General features: G+C 35.8%; 1 protein-coding gene across 1 annotated transcript; it reads right to left on the bottom strand.

The window, feature by feature from the left end:
- On the bottom strand, positions 1 to 18,416 carry LOC121415055 (tropomyosin-2-like). Its single transcript, XM_041608130.1, has 9 exons — positions 18,308 to 18,416; positions 15,884 to 16,039; positions 14,437 to 14,570; positions 12,525 to 12,570; positions 9,172 to 9,243; positions 7,920 to 7,990; positions 6,237 to 6,375; positions 4,286 to 4,355; positions 1 to 3,121 (listed from the first exon to the last, which is right to left on the bottom strand). Exons 2-9 carry the CDS (start codon positions 16,007 to 16,009, stop codon positions 3,039 to 3,041), a joined length of 741 nt encoding a protein of 246 aa, XP_041464064.1. The 5' UTR covers positions 16,010 to 16,039; positions 18,308 to 18,416; the 3' UTR covers positions 1 to 3,038.
- Between the last annotated feature and the right edge of the window lie 833 nt (positions 18,417 to 19,249).

Raw genomic sequence — 19,249 nt, 5'->3', positions numbered from 1 at the left:
ACATTAAAATTGTGCATGGCATTTGAGAGTTTAAACAGATTTTTCACATCAAACCAATACACTGCCCCTTGCACACAGCATTTGGAAGAAATACAAATAGAAAGTCTCCAATAAAAGCTTTTTCCTATCAGAACACCATTTTGAATGCTTCTATTGATATGTTGAGTTTTTACATCCATATTAAGATCTGAATAACTTTCATTTATGGGACACCCACAGATACATGTATATGAAGAAAAATGACACCCTTTCCTTTCAATTCAGTCAATATTTGGATGAAATAATGAATGTAAGTCAAGTAACAGTGTATAGTTTTGTGAGGACTTTCCTGGGTCATCGACTTAATTCGCCTGCCCACAAGAAGAACCACTTTGTGGGCATCATCTCAATATCCTCATAAGCCTTTCTCATGGGTTACCAGTAACCATGATATACCTAGATTAAATTCCCCAGTTTTCCGCAAAACATAAACAAAAATCATGGAATTCAAAGGTTTCACAGAAAGTATAATTTTCAGGTCAAAATTTGTCACCTAAACAAGCGTATTGGTACAGTGCAACTCAGACTAAATCAAAGCAAACTCCAAAATAACAAAACCACGCTTCAGTGAAAAATCTGGCTTATCATTTTGTTTCAGGTGTTCAGCATGTGATAGTCAAGCTAAATTCGCATACTGCAGTGTGCATATATATAATGGAAATGTAACGTGTGTCTTAATTCTGGTTTGTCATTATCATGTTTCGTAAATTTTACCAAAAAACATTGAATCTGGATTCAAAACACCCATAAACACAGAATTTGCATTTTAGGAAATGAAAAACTGGGGTTTCTAACCTCGTTGAATCAAATCCTAATGTGTCACCACTGACTATCGGTACTTGAAGTGGAATAGATTCTTTTTTTTTAGACGGATGTTAACCAGAGAAATGCCTGGGCCTACTTCAGTACAGATTGTAGCTTCAATTAGTAATATTTACATAATATAAATTCATCAGGAGTGCTAACGTGGGAATATCATTCATAATTAATATAAGGAATTAGAAAAATACATTGCATGGATAGATTCAAAATATATAAAAACGCTACAGTAGGAAGATTGATCTCTTGGAGTATTATGAATTCTTGGAATATAATGATGCGACTATTGGAATATAAAAAATGAGAACAAAATCAAACTTTTTGCAAACTGATCTTTTTGACATGACATCATGCGTGATATCATAAAATCTTTTGAATGAATTATTACTCCCTTCCCCTCAAGATTCAAAAGCACCTTTAATCAAACAAGAAACATTTTAAATAGACAGATCGATATAATCATTTCTAGGTAAAAAAAAAAGAAGACATCTAATAAGTTAGAATCAATGTAACAAGCTTGAAATAACCTGGAAGGGCCCTTATAGCCCATGACCAAAACAATTCTGAATATGATTTGGTAACCAGCAATGGTCTCGATTAAAAAAAATTCCTACATCAAAAAATCTGAATCCAAATTTGGCCTGAAATGAGTTTATACTGTGCATTACTGTTTCATCAAGATTGCTTTTTTTTTACTCAATTCAATTGACTACGTATGAATCGTCAATCTACAAAGATACGATACAATCATAGTACCCCCCCAAAAAAAAAGATAAAAAAGGAAATCAATGATCGGGGATTTTACCAAAAACAAAAAGCTTATTGTTCACGCATCCCTATCTACATGCACCTAAATACAAAACTATATATATAATATAATAAGCAAATATCAATTTCAAATGCTATAAAGTATAATACAATAAGTAAATTCAAACACGAACTAGATTTCCAACAATTAAAAAAAAAATATTGGAATGATGAAAAAGAATAATTCAAAGACGAATTGGCATTCCAGCAATCAAATAAAAAAAATCTTGGAATGATGGAAAAAAAGAAAATAAAATCTGATGTACTGAGAATGTTTGAAGCGATAAATACATGAAAATTCAAGAAATATAGATACAAAGTGGCCGAGTTCAATAAACACTAAAAAGGTGATAATCCTCGTATACTTTACACATCATGGTGTAGAGGTCCACATGTGATTTTCAATAATGATAATATCCATATTAATAATACACTTATAATAATAGCAATGATATTCAGTTCTTGTTCAGTGCATAACTTATTATATTTACCACATCCATGTACTTCCCAAAGGACTTTGGATATCATTACCCTGGCTTTAGCCTGGCAAGCTTTTCACAGCGCACAAGCATTTCAAGGGATTTATTCCTGCCAGGTACCCATAGGGCATACAGAATGTCCAACACTTTAAGTATACATAGATTACACTTCCATTTCTAGACCATTTGGTAAGTTTCTACAATTCAATGAAAAAGAAATGCTTTTAGCTATAGAAAAAAGTTAGTAATATTTACAGTAGGTCGTGATTCCAGACTTCTAATGGTAGGCTATTCCAGAGTTTTGGAGCTGCACGGGCAAAATGACTCATCTGTCACCAAACAATACTTATGCTATAAGAATCATTCACAACCATTTATACTACTTTTCAAATTCTTCCCAATCACTGTTTCCTCCTTTGGTATACATTCAGATCAAATATTGTTTTATGCTAATTTATACCATTCTTTACTCATTACATTTTTGCCTGGCTATTTGAAGAATGAGACACTCTTACAACACAACCTCCAAAAGGAAACTAAAGTAGATGTAAAAATCCAAAGAATTTGATTAGAGATAACCTAATGGATCTATCTATAAAATTATCCAACTTCATTACTTCTTTCTACTCTTCATCTGTGCAAGCATATTCATAGAATACACGGGAAGAGAAGATAACCCCCCCCCCCCCCGAAAAAACCCACAAGAAAGGTCATAGACCCCATGGTAGGATTTGTAGAATTCGAGAATTTGGAGAATTGAAATCACCTATTTTCTACTTTCTATAAAAATTTCATTCATGAGAGAACTTCAGTATTTTCACATACAAGCCTTATGCGTAACATGATGGAACGTAAATCCAAGCCGATTCCGATGAAGCCCGAGACTGATACAGTTTAAATATGATCAACCTCTGAACAGAGCTGGCTCATTTCTTCTTCACAAGCCTTTCTCTTCTCTACAGTGTTCGCCAGCTCGTCTGCAAAAAAATAAATCAATAAAAAGAGAGGGAATGAGATGTTGAATCAATTATGTCATAAGTTGAATTGTGTAAAGAGTCATCCCGAAAAACTGCAACTATTACAAAGTGTGTATTACACTGTGGGTATATGGACTGCTATGACAGGCATGGTTGTTTCTAGAGGCTCCAAGGGGATTGGAACATGACAATGCCCGCATGCCATGTCTTGAAGCAATATTAATTCTAGATCTCCAAATAGACAAGGTAAAGGCCTGGTCCCACTGGCCAACGAACACAAACCGTACTCGTAACGGATATAGCGGACAAGAAAAATGTTGGGGTCGCTCCATCCATTTTCATCCACTCCAGACAATGGACAGAATGGGTGAACAATGAAATCTCAATGAACGGATGCTCAATAGATATAGAGTGTATGAAACATGTATGCAAACAGTACTAATAATAATCCTAAATCCAATTAAAACAAATCCAGAAGGAAAAAATATCAAACAGATGTGAATCAAAGTTTAATTAGAATTCCAGCAATTTTGTTGCAGCAGCTATCAGTGATAATAAAACATTAACCTCATATGACCTTTGACCTAACACCTAACCATGTGGCCTCCAAATTTACCATGACATGAATATTTCTTATTCATCAACAAAAGAAATGTCCAAAATGTACAAAGTACAAAAGAAATGCATTATTGTAGTCTTGGACTTTTGACCTTTGTAGAGTTCAGCATTTTCTAATAGCCCTGACAGCTTGATGGCCCAAATTCACAAAGGTGGTTTTGAAAAGCCAATTTGCAGATTTCGTATGTAAATTACGCTTAATTTAGCGCGTATCGGGCGTGTGTATGAAAAATGTCCAATCCTGATGCGCGCTTTTGTCACAGTGCGCCAAATTGACGAGTGTTGCTGTGGTTATCAACGCTATTTCATTCATGAGTCCACTCTTCAAACAGTGGACTCATGAATAAAATAGCGTATCTAACCATGGTAACAGGCATCAATTTGGCGCACTGTGACAAAGGTGCGCATCAGCATTGGACATTTTTTCATACACACGCTAAATTAAGCGTCATTTATACCGGAAATCTGTATAAACCATAGACTCAACCGTGGGTTTTCAAAACCACCTTTGTGAATTCGGGCCAATGTATTTATAATGTGTCTCACCTTCCAACATGTCTATCTTTGCCAAGAGAGTTTCTCGCTTTCTCTCTGCTTCTTCTGCACGGCAAGTTGCCTGAAAAAAAAATTAACATGGATATCAAATGTTAACAATTGCTTGAGCAATAAAAATTTACTTTTGTCAATGATAAAGTTATAGTGGGTAGTTTACCTACAAAGAATGTATGATTATGGGTGAATTAAAGGTGAAAATGTTATGTGTCGTATGGGACTCAGACAGGCATCATTTTCACAAGGACAACATATTTTTGTTGTCATTTTTTGCCCAGTAGTACTTCATTATCACCAGATTGTAACTAAATTTAGGACTGTTGATTGGCTGAGAAGCACTGTCTTCTAGTGGTTATCAGGGTTCCCAGCTTTTCAAAAAAACAAAATTCCCGGATTTTTCCCTGATGAAGTCTATGACAAACTGGAAAAAAGCAGAATTTACAGGTTTTACCAAATTTTCCACAAAAATATAGTTACCATGGCAACCAAGTCTCCACCCACTCCAAAATCATTAGGCGGCTTTGCTTTACCACAATGGACCTTCATGACAAATTTGAAGATAATTGGAGAAGAAATGCAGCCAGTAGAGCAATCACAAGGAAATCTCTGCTATTTCCACAAAAAAATTGTTACCATAGCAACAATGTCCCCGCCCACACCAAAATCAATAGGTGGCTTTGCTTAATTGACCTTCATGCCACATTTGAAGATGATCGGAGAAGAAATGCAGCTAGTAGAGCGCTCACAAGGACATTTCTGCTATTCCACAAAAACTCTTGTTACCATGGCAACAATGTATCTGCCACACCAAAATCTATAGGCAGCTTCGCTTTACCATAATGGACCTTCATGCCACATTTGAAGAAGATTGGAGAAGAAATGCAACTGGTAGAGCGCTCACAAGGACATCTCTGCTATTTCCACAAAAGCTTGTTACCATGGCAATAATGTCTCCGCCCACACCAAAATCTATGGGCAGCTTCGCTTTACCATAATGGACCTTCATCCCATATTTGAAGATGATTGGAGAAGAAATGCAACTGGTAGAGCGCTCACAAGGACATCTCTGCTATTTCCACAAAAGCTTGTTACCATGGCAATGATGTCTCTGCCCACACCAAATTCATTAGGTGGCTTTGCTTAACCATAATGGACCTTCATGCCACATTTGAAGATGAGCGAAGAAGAAATGCAGCTAGTAGAGCGCTCACAAGGACATCTCTGCTATTCCACAAAAACTCTTGTTACCATGGCAACAATGTCCCTGCCCACACCAAAATCTATAGGCAGCTTCACTTTACCATAATGGACCTCATGCCACATTTGAACATGATCGGAGAAGAAATGCAGCTGATAGAGCGCTCACAAGGAAATCTCTGCGGCGGACGCAGCGGTGCGACGAGGCCAAATCCATAGTACCCTCCGAACTCTGTTCGGGGGATACAATTATTTAAACCCATTCCCAGTTTCACATGTTTTCTGAGTTATTGCAGTGAATTACATGTATTTTCAGTATAAAAACAATAATGTAAAACTAATTAGAACCACCATAACCAGTCATTCAATGGATGTTGCTTTGATATGCAACAAAATATAACAGAGTCTGACTGACTATCGTGCTGTCGACTTTTGGGCTGATCATAATTCCCTGATTTCTTATCGAGTTCCCTGAAGGGCTGGGAACCCTGTGTTATGATGGCAACTGTTCAAAGAATGGCTATTTTGGGGGTAATGACAACTACCGTGGAATGTTCCTCCTGTGACACAAAACTTGGCGATTGAATGGGGGGCTGATTTCTACATTGGATTGCATACGATTAATCATAAAATCAACCCCACAATCAATTACTACACCTTATGATATGGGGTCCTTGATATTTTTAAATCAGGTAGGTAGGAAAGTTTTACCTTCATTCATTACAATATCCATTCACATTGTACTTACCTGTTCATAATGTTCTTTTTTCTCCTCACGTTCACTATCCCATTTATTGAACTTCTCCTCCATGTCTTTCTTTCCAGCCTCCTTGGATTTGTAGGTGTTTCTGAGCTGGTTTACTTCTTCCATTCCCTCATCCAACATGCTACCAAAAAAAAAACAGAGAGAAAAATGATACAAGCTCATGCCGAACATTGGCAGCAAAAACGGAAAACTGATCTGAAACTGTAGCCGGTATTCTGAACTCAGATTTGATTTTAAACTCTGGTCTTCAGTTGTGGTGTAACTATGGATAGCTCATTGTGGCAAAAATCTTATAACAGTAATTAAATTAAATTCAAAATTCCATTTAATGAAATTAATCAAGGATTTTCCACAGTTAAAATGGAATCCATGCCTTTTTCACAAAAGTTTGCACAGAATTACTTCAGCACTTGAATATTCCAAATATGCCGATAACTGCCATGGGCTCATGTGTTTGATTCTTTGCTATCTTTACCACTGCACATCAGAACCAAGACCACAGTTGAATCATTCAAGTAAGCACTTAAAGGAGAATGAAACCTTTGGAACAAGATAGCTTGTGTGAAAACAGAAAAATCAAAGAAACAGATCAACGAAAAGTTTGAGAAATATCAGACAAATAATGAGAAAGTTATGAGCATTTGAATATTGCAATTACTAATGCTATGGAGGTCCTTCCATTGGCAATGCGACAAAGATGTGTGATGTCACTTGTGAACAACTGTCCCCATTACTTTAGTATAGATATTTCACTTAAACTGCCTCTAATGCTGTGAAGGATCTCCACAGCATTCGTGATTGCGATATTCAAATGCTCACAACTTTCTCACTATTTGTCCGATGTTTATCAAACTTTCTTCGTTCTTATTCTTTGATTTTTCTGTTTCAACACAAGCCAACTTGTTCCAAAGGTTTCATTCTCCTTTAAATGTCCCCTTTTCACCATAACATAAACTTTTATCATCATAATTATGCATTGATATTGTATGCTTTACCCCTCATTTTATCTTGCCTGCCATAACCAAAATCAGGGTCAATATCTCATCATATCGACCCTTATTTTGGGCATTCTACTGTGAGAATTTCTCTTGCCCAATTCAGGCAACTAGTTTTGGTCTTTACTTCAAAACACTTTCCCGACTCTCTTTTACTTGCCCCGGGCAATCGGGCAAGTGCTTATGAAGCACCCTGATATTGTGTACTTTAACCCTTAATATATATGTTTATGGTATGTTATTATTATTTGTATCTACCTGTGTTAGGTAAAGCGCTAAGAGATTGCTTTGGTTTAATACAAGCGCTATAGAGTACCACAGTGTGATGTCATCAATTTTCCCATTTTGCATTACAGCATTTTTCATACCGTATTCTGGTAGAGCATGATGAAAATCCTCCTCAACCAAAATTTGGTACAAATCGGTCCATGGGGGCCTTAGATATGACCTCATGAATACATAATTAGCCCCATTGAAATCAATGTATTATTGGCCTGGTTCTAAAATTTAGGAACCAGGCCAACAATACATTGATTTTAATGTCATTAAACATGTATTCAGGGGGAGAGCTACATGTAAGTTAAAATAAATGCACTTTACCAAATGTGTACATTTTGGTTCTTAATATCACACCCTCCCCCCTCCCTCTCAAGAAAAAAAGGAATCTTACCTTTTAAGTTGCATGCCCCTACATTCCGAACTCTCCAATTTATCTTCCATCTGCTGGCAGCTACACTGGAGCTGAAAATGACAAAAAAAAGGACACACAACTATTTGTAATAATAATAATACCAACATGCTTATATAGCGCATATCACTGTCAAATGCGTCCCTATGCGCTTCATTGGATATTACCCTGGCTTTAGCCTCGCAGCCTATTACAGTGCGATGGCATTTCAAGGAATAAATTCCTGTCAGGTACCCATTTACCTCACCTGGGTCGAGTGCAACACAATGTGGATGAATTTCTTGCTGAAGGAAATTACGCCATGGCTGGGATTCGAACCCACGACCCTCTGTTTCAAAGTCCTAAGACTAATCCACTGGGCCACAACGCTCCATGATAGTGTAGTACAATTGTAGTACAATTACATTTATAATATTCTGTGTAATTCTCCAACCAATGAATGTGACTATAAAGACATAGAATGAAGAAAGTATGTATTCATTTACTAGGAAATCAACTTTTTATTGTGGATATTTGGCAAAGCATATTAAAGGAGTACTCCCGGCTGAAAATATTTATATCTACATGTAAATTAAAGACCCAGACTGGAGCTAAAAGTGCAATTAAAAAATGGGAAATATGCAAGCTACATAGTACAACTGTGTAAATTTTATGCATATTCACCATTTGACAGCTGAGCATTTTGCTGAAGAAAAATTGTACATGTAAATTTAACAGGTTTCGCAGGGAATTTATGCAAAAGGCTTTCCATTGCCTTTCTCCAGCCTCAAGTCCATGATGTCATGTTGTGATTCCATTGGTTTGTACCCTGAAAAAAGGGGTAATTTTTCTGCTTTTCAGATTCTGAATTCGATTTTGATTTCAATTTGCAAAAAAAAATACAATAACTATTCAGTGCTCAAATGGATGGAAACCTACAACTCTTTACTAGATTTCTTTTGGGGTGATTTCTGTTCTTAGCTCTCATAAGCTGTGCCAAATAGGCAGGAAATAAAATATGGTGAAAACTAGTCACAAGCCATAGATTTTGTCAATTCAAGCTTGCAGAAAAAGATATTCATTATATCTCTATGATAGAAGTGAAGAAAATTAAATGCGTAATCTGAAGGGGAAAAATCACCCACATTTTTAGCAAGTAAATTTTTTGAAGGACTTCTAGTTCTGATTTCCATTTGAACAATAAAATGTTTATTATTATCATTATATTACTAATATTACCATCAAACACACTTACATCTGAGTTGATTCGGTCTAGGCGCTCAATTTCTGAAGTTCTTTGTTCAATCGTTTGCTCCAAATCTTGAATCTGTTGAGAAAGAGACAAGATGCAAGAATTGATATCATTTTGCGACATCTATGAAGAGGTGGATTATGCATATTGTGTGGAAAGTACACATAATTTAGGGTGTAAAAAAAAAGGCCCTATAATGATTGTGCAGCTGGTGTCAAAGGGCATTAAAGTCGCATGGTTATGGTTGAGGCGGCCACAGTACTTTGCAGCCTCTGCTTGTTGTCTTGTCCTTAAAATATCATAGCATTATCTGTATAAAAATCAAAATAAAGAAACTGCATGCTCATTCAAAGCATGTCAATAAATTCAATAAAGATTCAGAATAATGTGAATTGTATTTTTTCTTAATTTCTAATAACACAATATCACTAAAGTGCAATGAATGGATGTTCCGTTAATTTGAAATCGATCATGGTTACATCAGATTTAAAACCTACACTTGGCAATCTCAATGTCACATGGTTTAATTTTATTTAGTCTAATGCTCAGATTATTCTGCATTTTGTCTCAAGAAAGTTTGGATCATTAATGATTTATCTGATCACACTAGTGATGTTAAACCAAGCAGATACTAGATGAAATGGGTACACAAGAAATTATAAAAAATGATAAATGCACTACATAACAATTTAAGCCAAATGGTCATTTGACAAATTGGAGGTAAACAAAGTAGGATGGGTGATTTCAAGTATGGTGTTGAAATCTGGTGTTGTGACAACACCAACACCAGCCCAAACACCGTACTTGAAATGGTGCTGGTGTTCGGATTGACCTCGGAAAAAATATGACGTATTTCCGGCAATTCGTGTTGAGTGCTGGTGTTGACGTTGACGATTTCCCCATTCACCAACATCAACCCCCAAGGATTTGGAATATCGTTGATTTCAAGTTCGGTGTTGCTGTTGGTGATTTGAAGCCAACGAACAGGCAGCAAACATGATGAAACATCCCAATAAAATTATATTTTTGCAGATAAGACGATTGCAAATCATTAGAGCCTGAAACATTTTAATGGACAATAATAAACCCCTCAAAAAAAGTTCTGCAACTCAGGTTTGAGTGCTAATAAATTTCTTAGTGTGCCATCATCATATGTAAAAGAGGTATCATTGGAAAGTATGATTATTTCTCTTTACGATCATGTGTCATTTGTAATGCTAATGTTATCATGAAATACACAGACATGATAAATATGCAGCAATGTAAAAAATGAAATGTGGCAACATTCGTTGTCATGTCATGTTTGAGTTCTGCAACTCTAACTGCAAGTTTGAGTGCTGATAAATTTCTTAATGTGCCATCATCATGTGTAAAAGTGATATCTTTAGAAAGCATGAATATTCTTTACATTCATGTGTCATTTGTAGTGATAGTGTTATCATGAAATACACAGACATGATAATACGCAGCAATGTTAGAAATGAAATGTTTCCAATAGTGAATTTCCAATTGTTTCGAGGATGGACCGAGTGCATTCACTGTCACCTGCATGGTGGAAATTCTATAGAAATGGAGACTCTTGTTAGAAATCAATGCATTTTGCAACATTTCACTTCTGACTTTTCTCAACGTTCAGGGTGATTGCATATTCCATGATTACATAATCACAGCAAATGGCATGTCATTGTAAAGAAGAACAATTCAGCTTTCTAATGATACCAGTTTCATCTTTTATACTTCATTAACCAAAAAGATATCATCCCCAAAACTGAGTTGCAAAACTTTTTTTGAGGGGTTTATATATATATGTACTCTTTCAGATTCGTGAAGTCATTTTAGCCTTTGCATTTTGTACGATGAGATTTAGAGTAATCTCTCTCCGACTTCACTTTCGTCGAGATGTTCTCGCGTAAAGTTGAGGTGATCAGCAGTGCAGCGCAGAGGTGTCATAAGTTATCGATAACGCGATCGGTATCGTTCCTCTGTACCCAGCTCGGTGTTGAAGCTCGGTTCAGCAGGCTTTTCGCGCTACAAACACCAACACTGAACACCGAACTCGAAATCACCCAATGTAAGATGAGATCAAATGCAACAAAGTTGACAATGTGGGTGAACACCAATTGGCAATTCATCATCAGAAAGCAGTGTATATGGAGATTGTATCCTACATTTTCATATAGATGTAAATACGTGAGATGGAGTCTCATACCCCCCAAAAAAATGCATATTATCAGGGGCCAGAATTGTTTTCATTTCTAAGATGAGAGATCCCATTTTAGTTCACATCATTCCCACAACTTCACATAAGCTGTTTAAAGGACAAGTTCACCCCAACCAAAAGTTGATTTGGTCTCAAAAGTTTCGCGAGACTTCAAAGATAAAAAGTCATAAAATTTTGCTATTTGCATTTCAGAAATATCGCGCGAAGTGTAGAGGGGGCATCATGCCCCCCCCCGGTCCTTTTAGGATTAAGTGATGTGAGAAAGGAATTAAAAACTGTTGGAAATGATGATTGGCTTTTATACCAGACTCAGTCTTCCCATTCTCAATACTCCTCATAATTTTAAATTGTAGAATAAACTTTACACCCTTCTTCAGTTTCTTTGGGGTTCTTTTTTATCTTTCCAGCTTACTTTATATTTTGTTATACACTTTAAAATGAAAGCAATATTTGAATAAATATGACTTTGTACTGAGCATTGAAGTTTAATGGGAAATGAAACCCTTGAAACAAGATAGCTTGTGCGAAAACAGAAATATCAAAGAAACAGATCAACAAAAGTTTGAGATAAATTGAATGAATAGGAAGAAAGTTATGAGCAATTGAATTTTAGATCATTATTGTAATGTAGATCCTCCCATGGGCAATGCGACAAAGATATGTGATGTCACATGTGAACAGCTTTCTCATTAATTTTGATTATATTTCACTTAAACTGCCTCCTTTATTATATCTATCTGCAGTAGATCATGTATTCTTTCTATAGGAGGGCATGTAATACAGATTTTCAGAGAATACATTATGAAGAGTTTGTATCACCATAGGAAAGAGCAAAAAGAGACATTTTGTGGGTAGTTTATAGTCCATCAAAGGGAAAGTTGATCACGTGACATCACACATCTTTGCCAATAGGAGAATCTCCATGGCATCAGTGATCGCAATATTCAAATGCTCATAACTATCTCATTATTTGTCCGATTTTTACTTTTTTTTTTATTTGATCTTATTATTTGATTTTTCTGTTTCCACACAAGCCAACTTGTTCCAAAGGCTTCATTCCCCTTTAAGATTACTATGAACACTTAGTTGCCTTGTGTTTTAAATTCTCTTGGGACAATAAAAGAAAAGTACTCACTCTTTCAAGATTTTTCTGCTCACGCATCTTCAAAACATTTCCAAATCTGTAGTAATATAAACATTAACAACATAAAAACACCTTTAGCACAAAAAAAGGCAGCCATACACTAAAATTTAAATAAATCCAAAGACCAAACTGGAGGAAGTAATGCTTGGGTCCAATTTGAATGGGTTGTAAAACCAATCTTTTACTTGTATTAGTTTGTCAGATTTGGGGGCATCCCGGATTTGTTATGGACTATGACATATAAATGCTCACAATATAAGGAGAAGACTACACACGGAAACTCCAGTAGATAAATCATATGAGTTTCAATGCTTGCATGGGAAAAGGGAGTTGGATCTACATGTAAATCATAGAGGCTCAAAGCTTGCGTCCCTAAAAATTATAAAATTATAAAGCCCTCAGTGTCAAATACTTCTAAAATTAATCAGTTTAAGAAATATTTTTTAGCTTTATCATCAATACTTTCACATGATAATAAAGTTTAAACATTCAAATCAACCAAGGGAAACTATGGAAATAAGACAAACAGGCACAAATTTGAAATTATCTTGCTTATTTACCAGCCCATAACGTTGTGGTATTGTGCATGGAAGCTGCCATCCTTGTTCAGTATGTCTGTGAATCGTATTTATTCCAATGCACCACTAGAATTATAGCACCATCTTGGAATGACAAGTGAATCATCTTTTTTTTTAACACAAATATAGCAGCACCAACAGAAAATGCAACTTTATTCTAGTGTCACAGGCCAATAAATTCAAGCAAGAAATCATGCTCAGTAATTTTATTTCCAAAGTCCCACTAGGTTGAATTAAGGTTTTTAATCAAGCTGAAAAATCATCCTTATGAGCTAGCATTATGCTTGGTGCTACCACAGCTTAAAGGACAAGTCCACCCCAACAAAAAGTTAATTTTAAAAAAAAGGAGAAAAATCCAACAAGCAAAATACTGAAAATTTCATCAAAATCGGATGTAAAATAAGAAAGTTATGACATTTTAAAGTTTCGCTTAATTTCACAAAACAGTTAAATGCACATCCTGGTCAGTATGCAAATTGGCAGACTGATGTCACCCACTCACTATTTCTTTTGTATTTTATTATATGAAATATTTCTAATTCCTCCTTGTCAAGTGAAACAAAATTTTATTTCGCCCTGAACATGTGGAATTACCATTATTTTAACAGTTTATGGCTAAATTAAGTTGGTCCTTATTGTCAAATCCGTAAAAATTGAAATATTGTATTATTCAAACAATAAAAAGCAAAAGAAATAGTGAGTGATTGAAATCATCGACTCTCTTATTTGCATTTCGGTGAGTTGTGCATTTAACTGTTTTGTGAAAAATAAGCGAAAGTTAAAAATGTCATAACTTTCTTATTCTACATCTGATTTCGATAAAATTTGCAGCATTATGTTTCTCTGATTTTTCTCTATCAATTCAAATCAACAATTTTCAGGGATGGACTTGACCTTTAAATGGAAATCTAAGTGTGGATGGATACCTGATAAAATTGACAGCTCCTTTCTGAGACAACTTTCAAGTTGTGTGTGTGTGTGGGGGGGGGGGGGCATTGTCCTAGAATTTGTTGGAAATAAAATCTGTTACATGTATGTAAAATCTCATTTAACAACAGCCGTGCAATGCAGTTTTTGTCCCCCTATCTTCATATTTTTCAACAATTTAGAGAAAAGGAACACCTATGGGTATTTTCACGGTAACTGACGTTACACAGCACAATTTTACACACTTTTCATTGTGTGTATGATAAAAGCAAACTCCAATCATTTGTTGTTTTAGAGATAATCATACACACAATGAAAAGTGTGTTAAATTGTGCCGTATAATGTCAGTTACCGTGAAAATGACCCTATGTACCTCTGTTGATACACTCATAATTTACCTGGCATTTTCTTCAGATTCTGTCTCTATTTCATGAATTTTCCCTTTGAGATTTGACATCTCATTTTCTTTCTCGGATTGGATCTCCTCCGCAGCTCGAAGTTTATTGTTCAGGATCTTGATCTGTTCCTCAAACTAAAGATAAGTAGCAAATAAACCAAAATGCTCAATTTGTTACGAGCATTGTAATTATCATAAACACAAAGATTAGTACTGTCGAAATAGGGCAAATACCTGTACCTAATAGGAATGCAGGGGCAGGTGAGTTGCACATGAAAAAGCAAACAATTATGGAAGCATTTCATCATCATGTTTATCATATTGACTTTACCAATTTTTTAGCCAAGTATATATATGCACAACAAATCACTAGTATTCAAATAATGGCAAATACAATGTACAATGTAGATTTAGTAATTTACCTAAGTAGGACATACATTTACATGTGTGAGAAGATAACAATGGGATTTCTAATATAAATGCGATGTATTTTAAAAGGTTTCTATACTGTCTTAACCTTTTATAACTGATATATTGGAATTTGAAGTATGTTTACTACAAATATTAAATGTAAACCCCCATATTTTAACTATTGTGAGAGGTAACATATGTTGATTTGGTGCAAATATTGGTTCACTGAAATTTCAGTCCATTATTGGCCAAACATACAGCTCTAATTGGCTTAAAATTCAAAATTTAAAGTTCAAATATCAAAATGCTTCCATATCATTAACAAACGGAACGCCTCTGGCAGTCTCGCCTGAATTGCACGATTTGATATAGCAGCAGCGCTGACTTTGAAAACAGCTATTGAATAATTATTCACAAAAGAAAACATTCATATGATAATTTAAAATACTATGTCCATTGACCCAAAATGGCGTTTGACCATGATCATGAGACCGAAGACGTGTGCAAAACAATCATTCATACTTGATTACCCTTATGTCTATTTTTCATGAACCAGATCCACTAACTTTAGATATGCCAATTCAACAAATACCCCTAACATGCCCAAAGCTCATTGACCTTTAATGACCTTTGACCTTGAATAGTCATGTGACCTGAAATGTGCATAGGATATTCAGGGATATATGGTTGCTCTTATGTCCAAGTTTCATGGACAAGATCCATAAACTTTTAAAGTTATGATAAAAATTCTACAAATACCCCCAACATTACCAAAGTTCATTGACTCGAAAATAAATGACATTTGACCTTGGTTATGTGATCTGAAACTTGCACAGGATGTTCAGTAATACTTGATTACTCTCAATGAACTAGGTCCATATACCTTCTAAGTTATGATGGCATTTCAAAAACTTAACCTTGGTTAAGATTTCAACGTTGACGCCGCCGTCGTCAGAAAAGCGGCGCCTATTTAGTCTGCACTCTGCTATGCAGGCGAGACAAAAATGAAATGTAATTCTGGATATGTATTCACTTACATCTTCAGCTCTCTGCCTTTGTTCCTCGTATTGAGTTTGACGCTCTCTGATGGTTTTATTTGCCTCATCAATGCTTAGCTGAATCGCTTTGATGCGCTCCTTGATGTTGCCCAGTTTGGCGCTCATGTTGTCTCAATGTCGTCAAAGCTATCAAGACTGGAAAATAGGATTAGGAAGACAGCTAAATGCAAATGCTAAAAGCAAAGATGTATACACACATGTATATATGCACCTAAACTACAGGAAGAAGTTTTAATATTTTTAATATGAAATAATTGTATGTAAAAAGTTGCACATATATATACACATAACCAGCGCATTTGTTTTCATCGTCTTGAAGCAGCATTTACACTGGAAGAAATTATTAAAACAGCACAATTAAATGTGCAACTCTAAGTCATACTTAAATCTTTGTAAAACACCTCCCCCCCTGGTCTAACTTGTAATATGTTGTCTTCATACATGTAGGTTGGATAAATTCCTATACTGCATCTCTGTTATTTGTGCTAGTGCTGTACTAATGCAAGATATAATCAGCACGCCGACCAAAACTTGTCTAACTTTGTTTTGAAGCCATTGACTGTTGATGTTGTGACTACTTCGGCAGGAAAAGAATTCCAGTCGCAGACCACTATAACAATGAACGGTGTTTTGCCTCACACTCATCCTACTCCTTTTCAAAAATAGCTTCTAAGGATGGCCATGCATTGCTTGAGTGGTAGCTGATGTGAAGAATAGGCCTCTAAAGGCTCTGTTCAGATCTATTTTATAAGACTGTTTTATAGGCTTGTATCATGTCACCTCTGCAGTCTGTACCTGATGGAAGGTAATTTCATTGCATGCACGCAGCCCTTCTTCTAGTTCTACCATAGTTCATTTCCTTCAGGGTTGGTAATTTTTAAATCCAAATTGGCAGCTCTACAGTGTAGAGCTGCCAACTTGGATTAAAAAATTACTTGCATCGGCCGATAGATATCAGGAATCGTAAAATATTTGTTTTAGTCAATAATATAAATTACTTTATATTTATTAACCGAAACAAATATTTTATGAATCGCGATATTAATCGGCAAATGCAAGTATTTTTTATATCTAAGTTGCAGATCTGCACGTGTGTGGTATCTAGGTATCGATAACAAAAGAATGGAAAATGGTGACGTAAACAGACGGGGTAAGTGAACGCTCTTGCTCTTAATTTTTGTCAATTTTACTACTATTCATTTCATGAAAATTAGGAAATTTGATAAAAAATGGGGGTAAACATAAAATTTGCCCATGTACAAATGTACCTTACTTAGTTTGGGCGCAAAACAAAAAATAAAATTGGTGATTTAGGCCTAGGTCTAGTTTCACCATGGGTAATTCTGGCCTCTACACTACAGCCAGCTATAGATAGCCGAGCCAGGCGTCAGGGGAGTAAGCCTAACAAGTAACGTTACGTATAGACTAAAAGCTTCGGTCTCTGTTATGTTGGTTGTCCAGCTGAACTCTGTTGGCTTCCCTGACCAAATACAGAGACCGAAGTTCTAGCGCGATCTGTACAGGGGACTCAATGGCCATATGTTTATGTACTTAAGATCGGATCAAACGGGGAAGTGAATTTGAGCGACAGCCGAGGTAAGACACTGTTTTTGTTCCTTTTAACTTGATTTTTCTCCGTTTTTTGTCAATTAATGCCAAGAGGGAATATTAATTTGCATTTTGGTTGCGTTAATCTTCAAAATTTTTATTCATTAAAGACAAAAATTGAAGAGCCCTGACGGGGGGATTTTGCATTGCAAGTCCCGTAATATTAATGGTGGCTGCATTGTGACTTTGTGTACGAGGAGAAATTTTAAAAAAATGTTTAAAAAAACTCCTCGAAACAGACGGCTGCCAGCTGTCTACGTTACGTATAGTATTAGTACCGATACTGGCGAATAGCCGATAGGCCTAGATGATTTTTTACTCCCCAGACGCCTCCAGTCCAGGCTATTTTTTGCCTGAAACTAGTTTACACCAACTTATTCTGCTTTATCAGTCTCCACCAGGGGTATTCCATGAATGCAATATGGTAACGAACTCTTGATAACTACCCTCTTGTCGGTAACATGCATAACTTGGCATTTTTGCAGGTGAAATTGCATTGCAGTCTCTGTATTTGGTAAGTGGAGCCAACGGAGTTCAGCGGAACAACCAACATAACAGAGGCCGAAGCTCTGAGTCTTGGTGGCCCGCTTATATACGGTACCGTAGCATGAAGCAGTGGCCGACATAAAATTTTCTCGAGTGACCCGTCTCACTCTCAATCAGTCTAGTCTCTCTCGTTCCCTCAATTTGCCACTAATACTCTCACTACCTGGTACTATTTCAAAAGCTAGAACTACCGCAGCTTAAAAAATGACACTAGACTTATTAGCTTCACCAAGTAAAGTAATTACTTACTTCGAAAAAAATTCCTGAGAAAGAGAGATAGGGCCTAGATCTATATCTTCCTTGATCAAAGAAATGGGTGTGCCGAATCAACGCGCACACAACGCACACGTCGATGTCGCACGCTTGCATTTATGTATGTGGAATCCGAATACACTACGTCTTTTTTGGTGCTGAATTTCCCCCAATTTCCTTGCATGCCCATTTGGAATGATGTCCTTTGAAGGACAAGTCACCCCCAACAAAAAGTTGATTTGAGTAAAAAGAGGAAAACCTAACAAGCATAACACAGACAATTTCATCAAATCGGATATAAAATAAGAAAGTATGATATTTTAAAGTTTTGCTTAATTTTACAAAACAGTTTTATACACACATCCTGGTCGGTATGCACTGATGACATCATCCACTCACTATTTCTTTTGTATTTTATTGTATGAAATATTCTAATTTTCTTCTCATTGTCAAATGAAATAACAATTAATTCCTCCCTGAACATGTGGAATTAGCATTGTTTAATAAAATATGGTTCAGTCAAGTTGGTCGATTGTCAAATCTGTAAAAAATGAAATATTGTATAATTCAAACAATAAAAACAAAAGAAATAGTGAGTGATGGACATCATCGACTGGCTCATAATTTTGCATGTCACTGAGATGTGCATATCACTGTTTTATGAAAAATAAGCGAACCTTTAAAATGTCATAACTTTCTTATTTTACATCCGACTTTGATGAAATTTTCAGCATTATATGTTCGTTTGATTTTTCTCTATTTATTCAAATCAACATTTCTGGGGTGGAATTGACTAACTCATAGGCCTAATTATGAAGTATTTCCTCCTTTTTCATTATTTTTACGCTCTTGATTGAAGGGGCACATATTCAATACAGAGAATACATAACTGGATGAATTATATTCAACAAACATGATTAGCCTGGGCTATTTACTCAC

Source organism: Lytechinus variegatus, chromosome 5, assembly GCF_018143015.1.
Source record: "Lytechinus variegatus isolate NC3 chromosome 5, Lvar_3.0, whole genome shotgun sequence".
Lineage (NCBI taxonomy): Eukaryota > Metazoa > Echinodermata > Echinoidea > Temnopleuroida > Toxopneustidae > Lytechinus > Lytechinus variegatus.
The sequence above is the reverse complement of the archived record's forward strand: the minus strand, read 5'-3'. Positions and strand labels throughout refer to the sequence as shown.

Coding starts and splice junctions, on each gene's coding strand:
- LOC121415055 (XM_041608130.1), bottom strand. CDS start 16,009: ATGAGCGCCAAACTGGGCAACATCAAGGAGCGCATCAAAGCGATTCAG. Junction 7,991..9,171: donor TAGACCGAATCAACTCAGAT/GTAAGTGTGTTT, acceptor TGTCATTTTCAG/CTCCAGTGTAGCTGCCAGCA. Junction 6,376..7,919: donor AGGGGCATGCAACTTAAAAG/GTAAGATTCCTT, acceptor TTTTTTTGGTAG/CATGTTGGATGAGGGAATGG.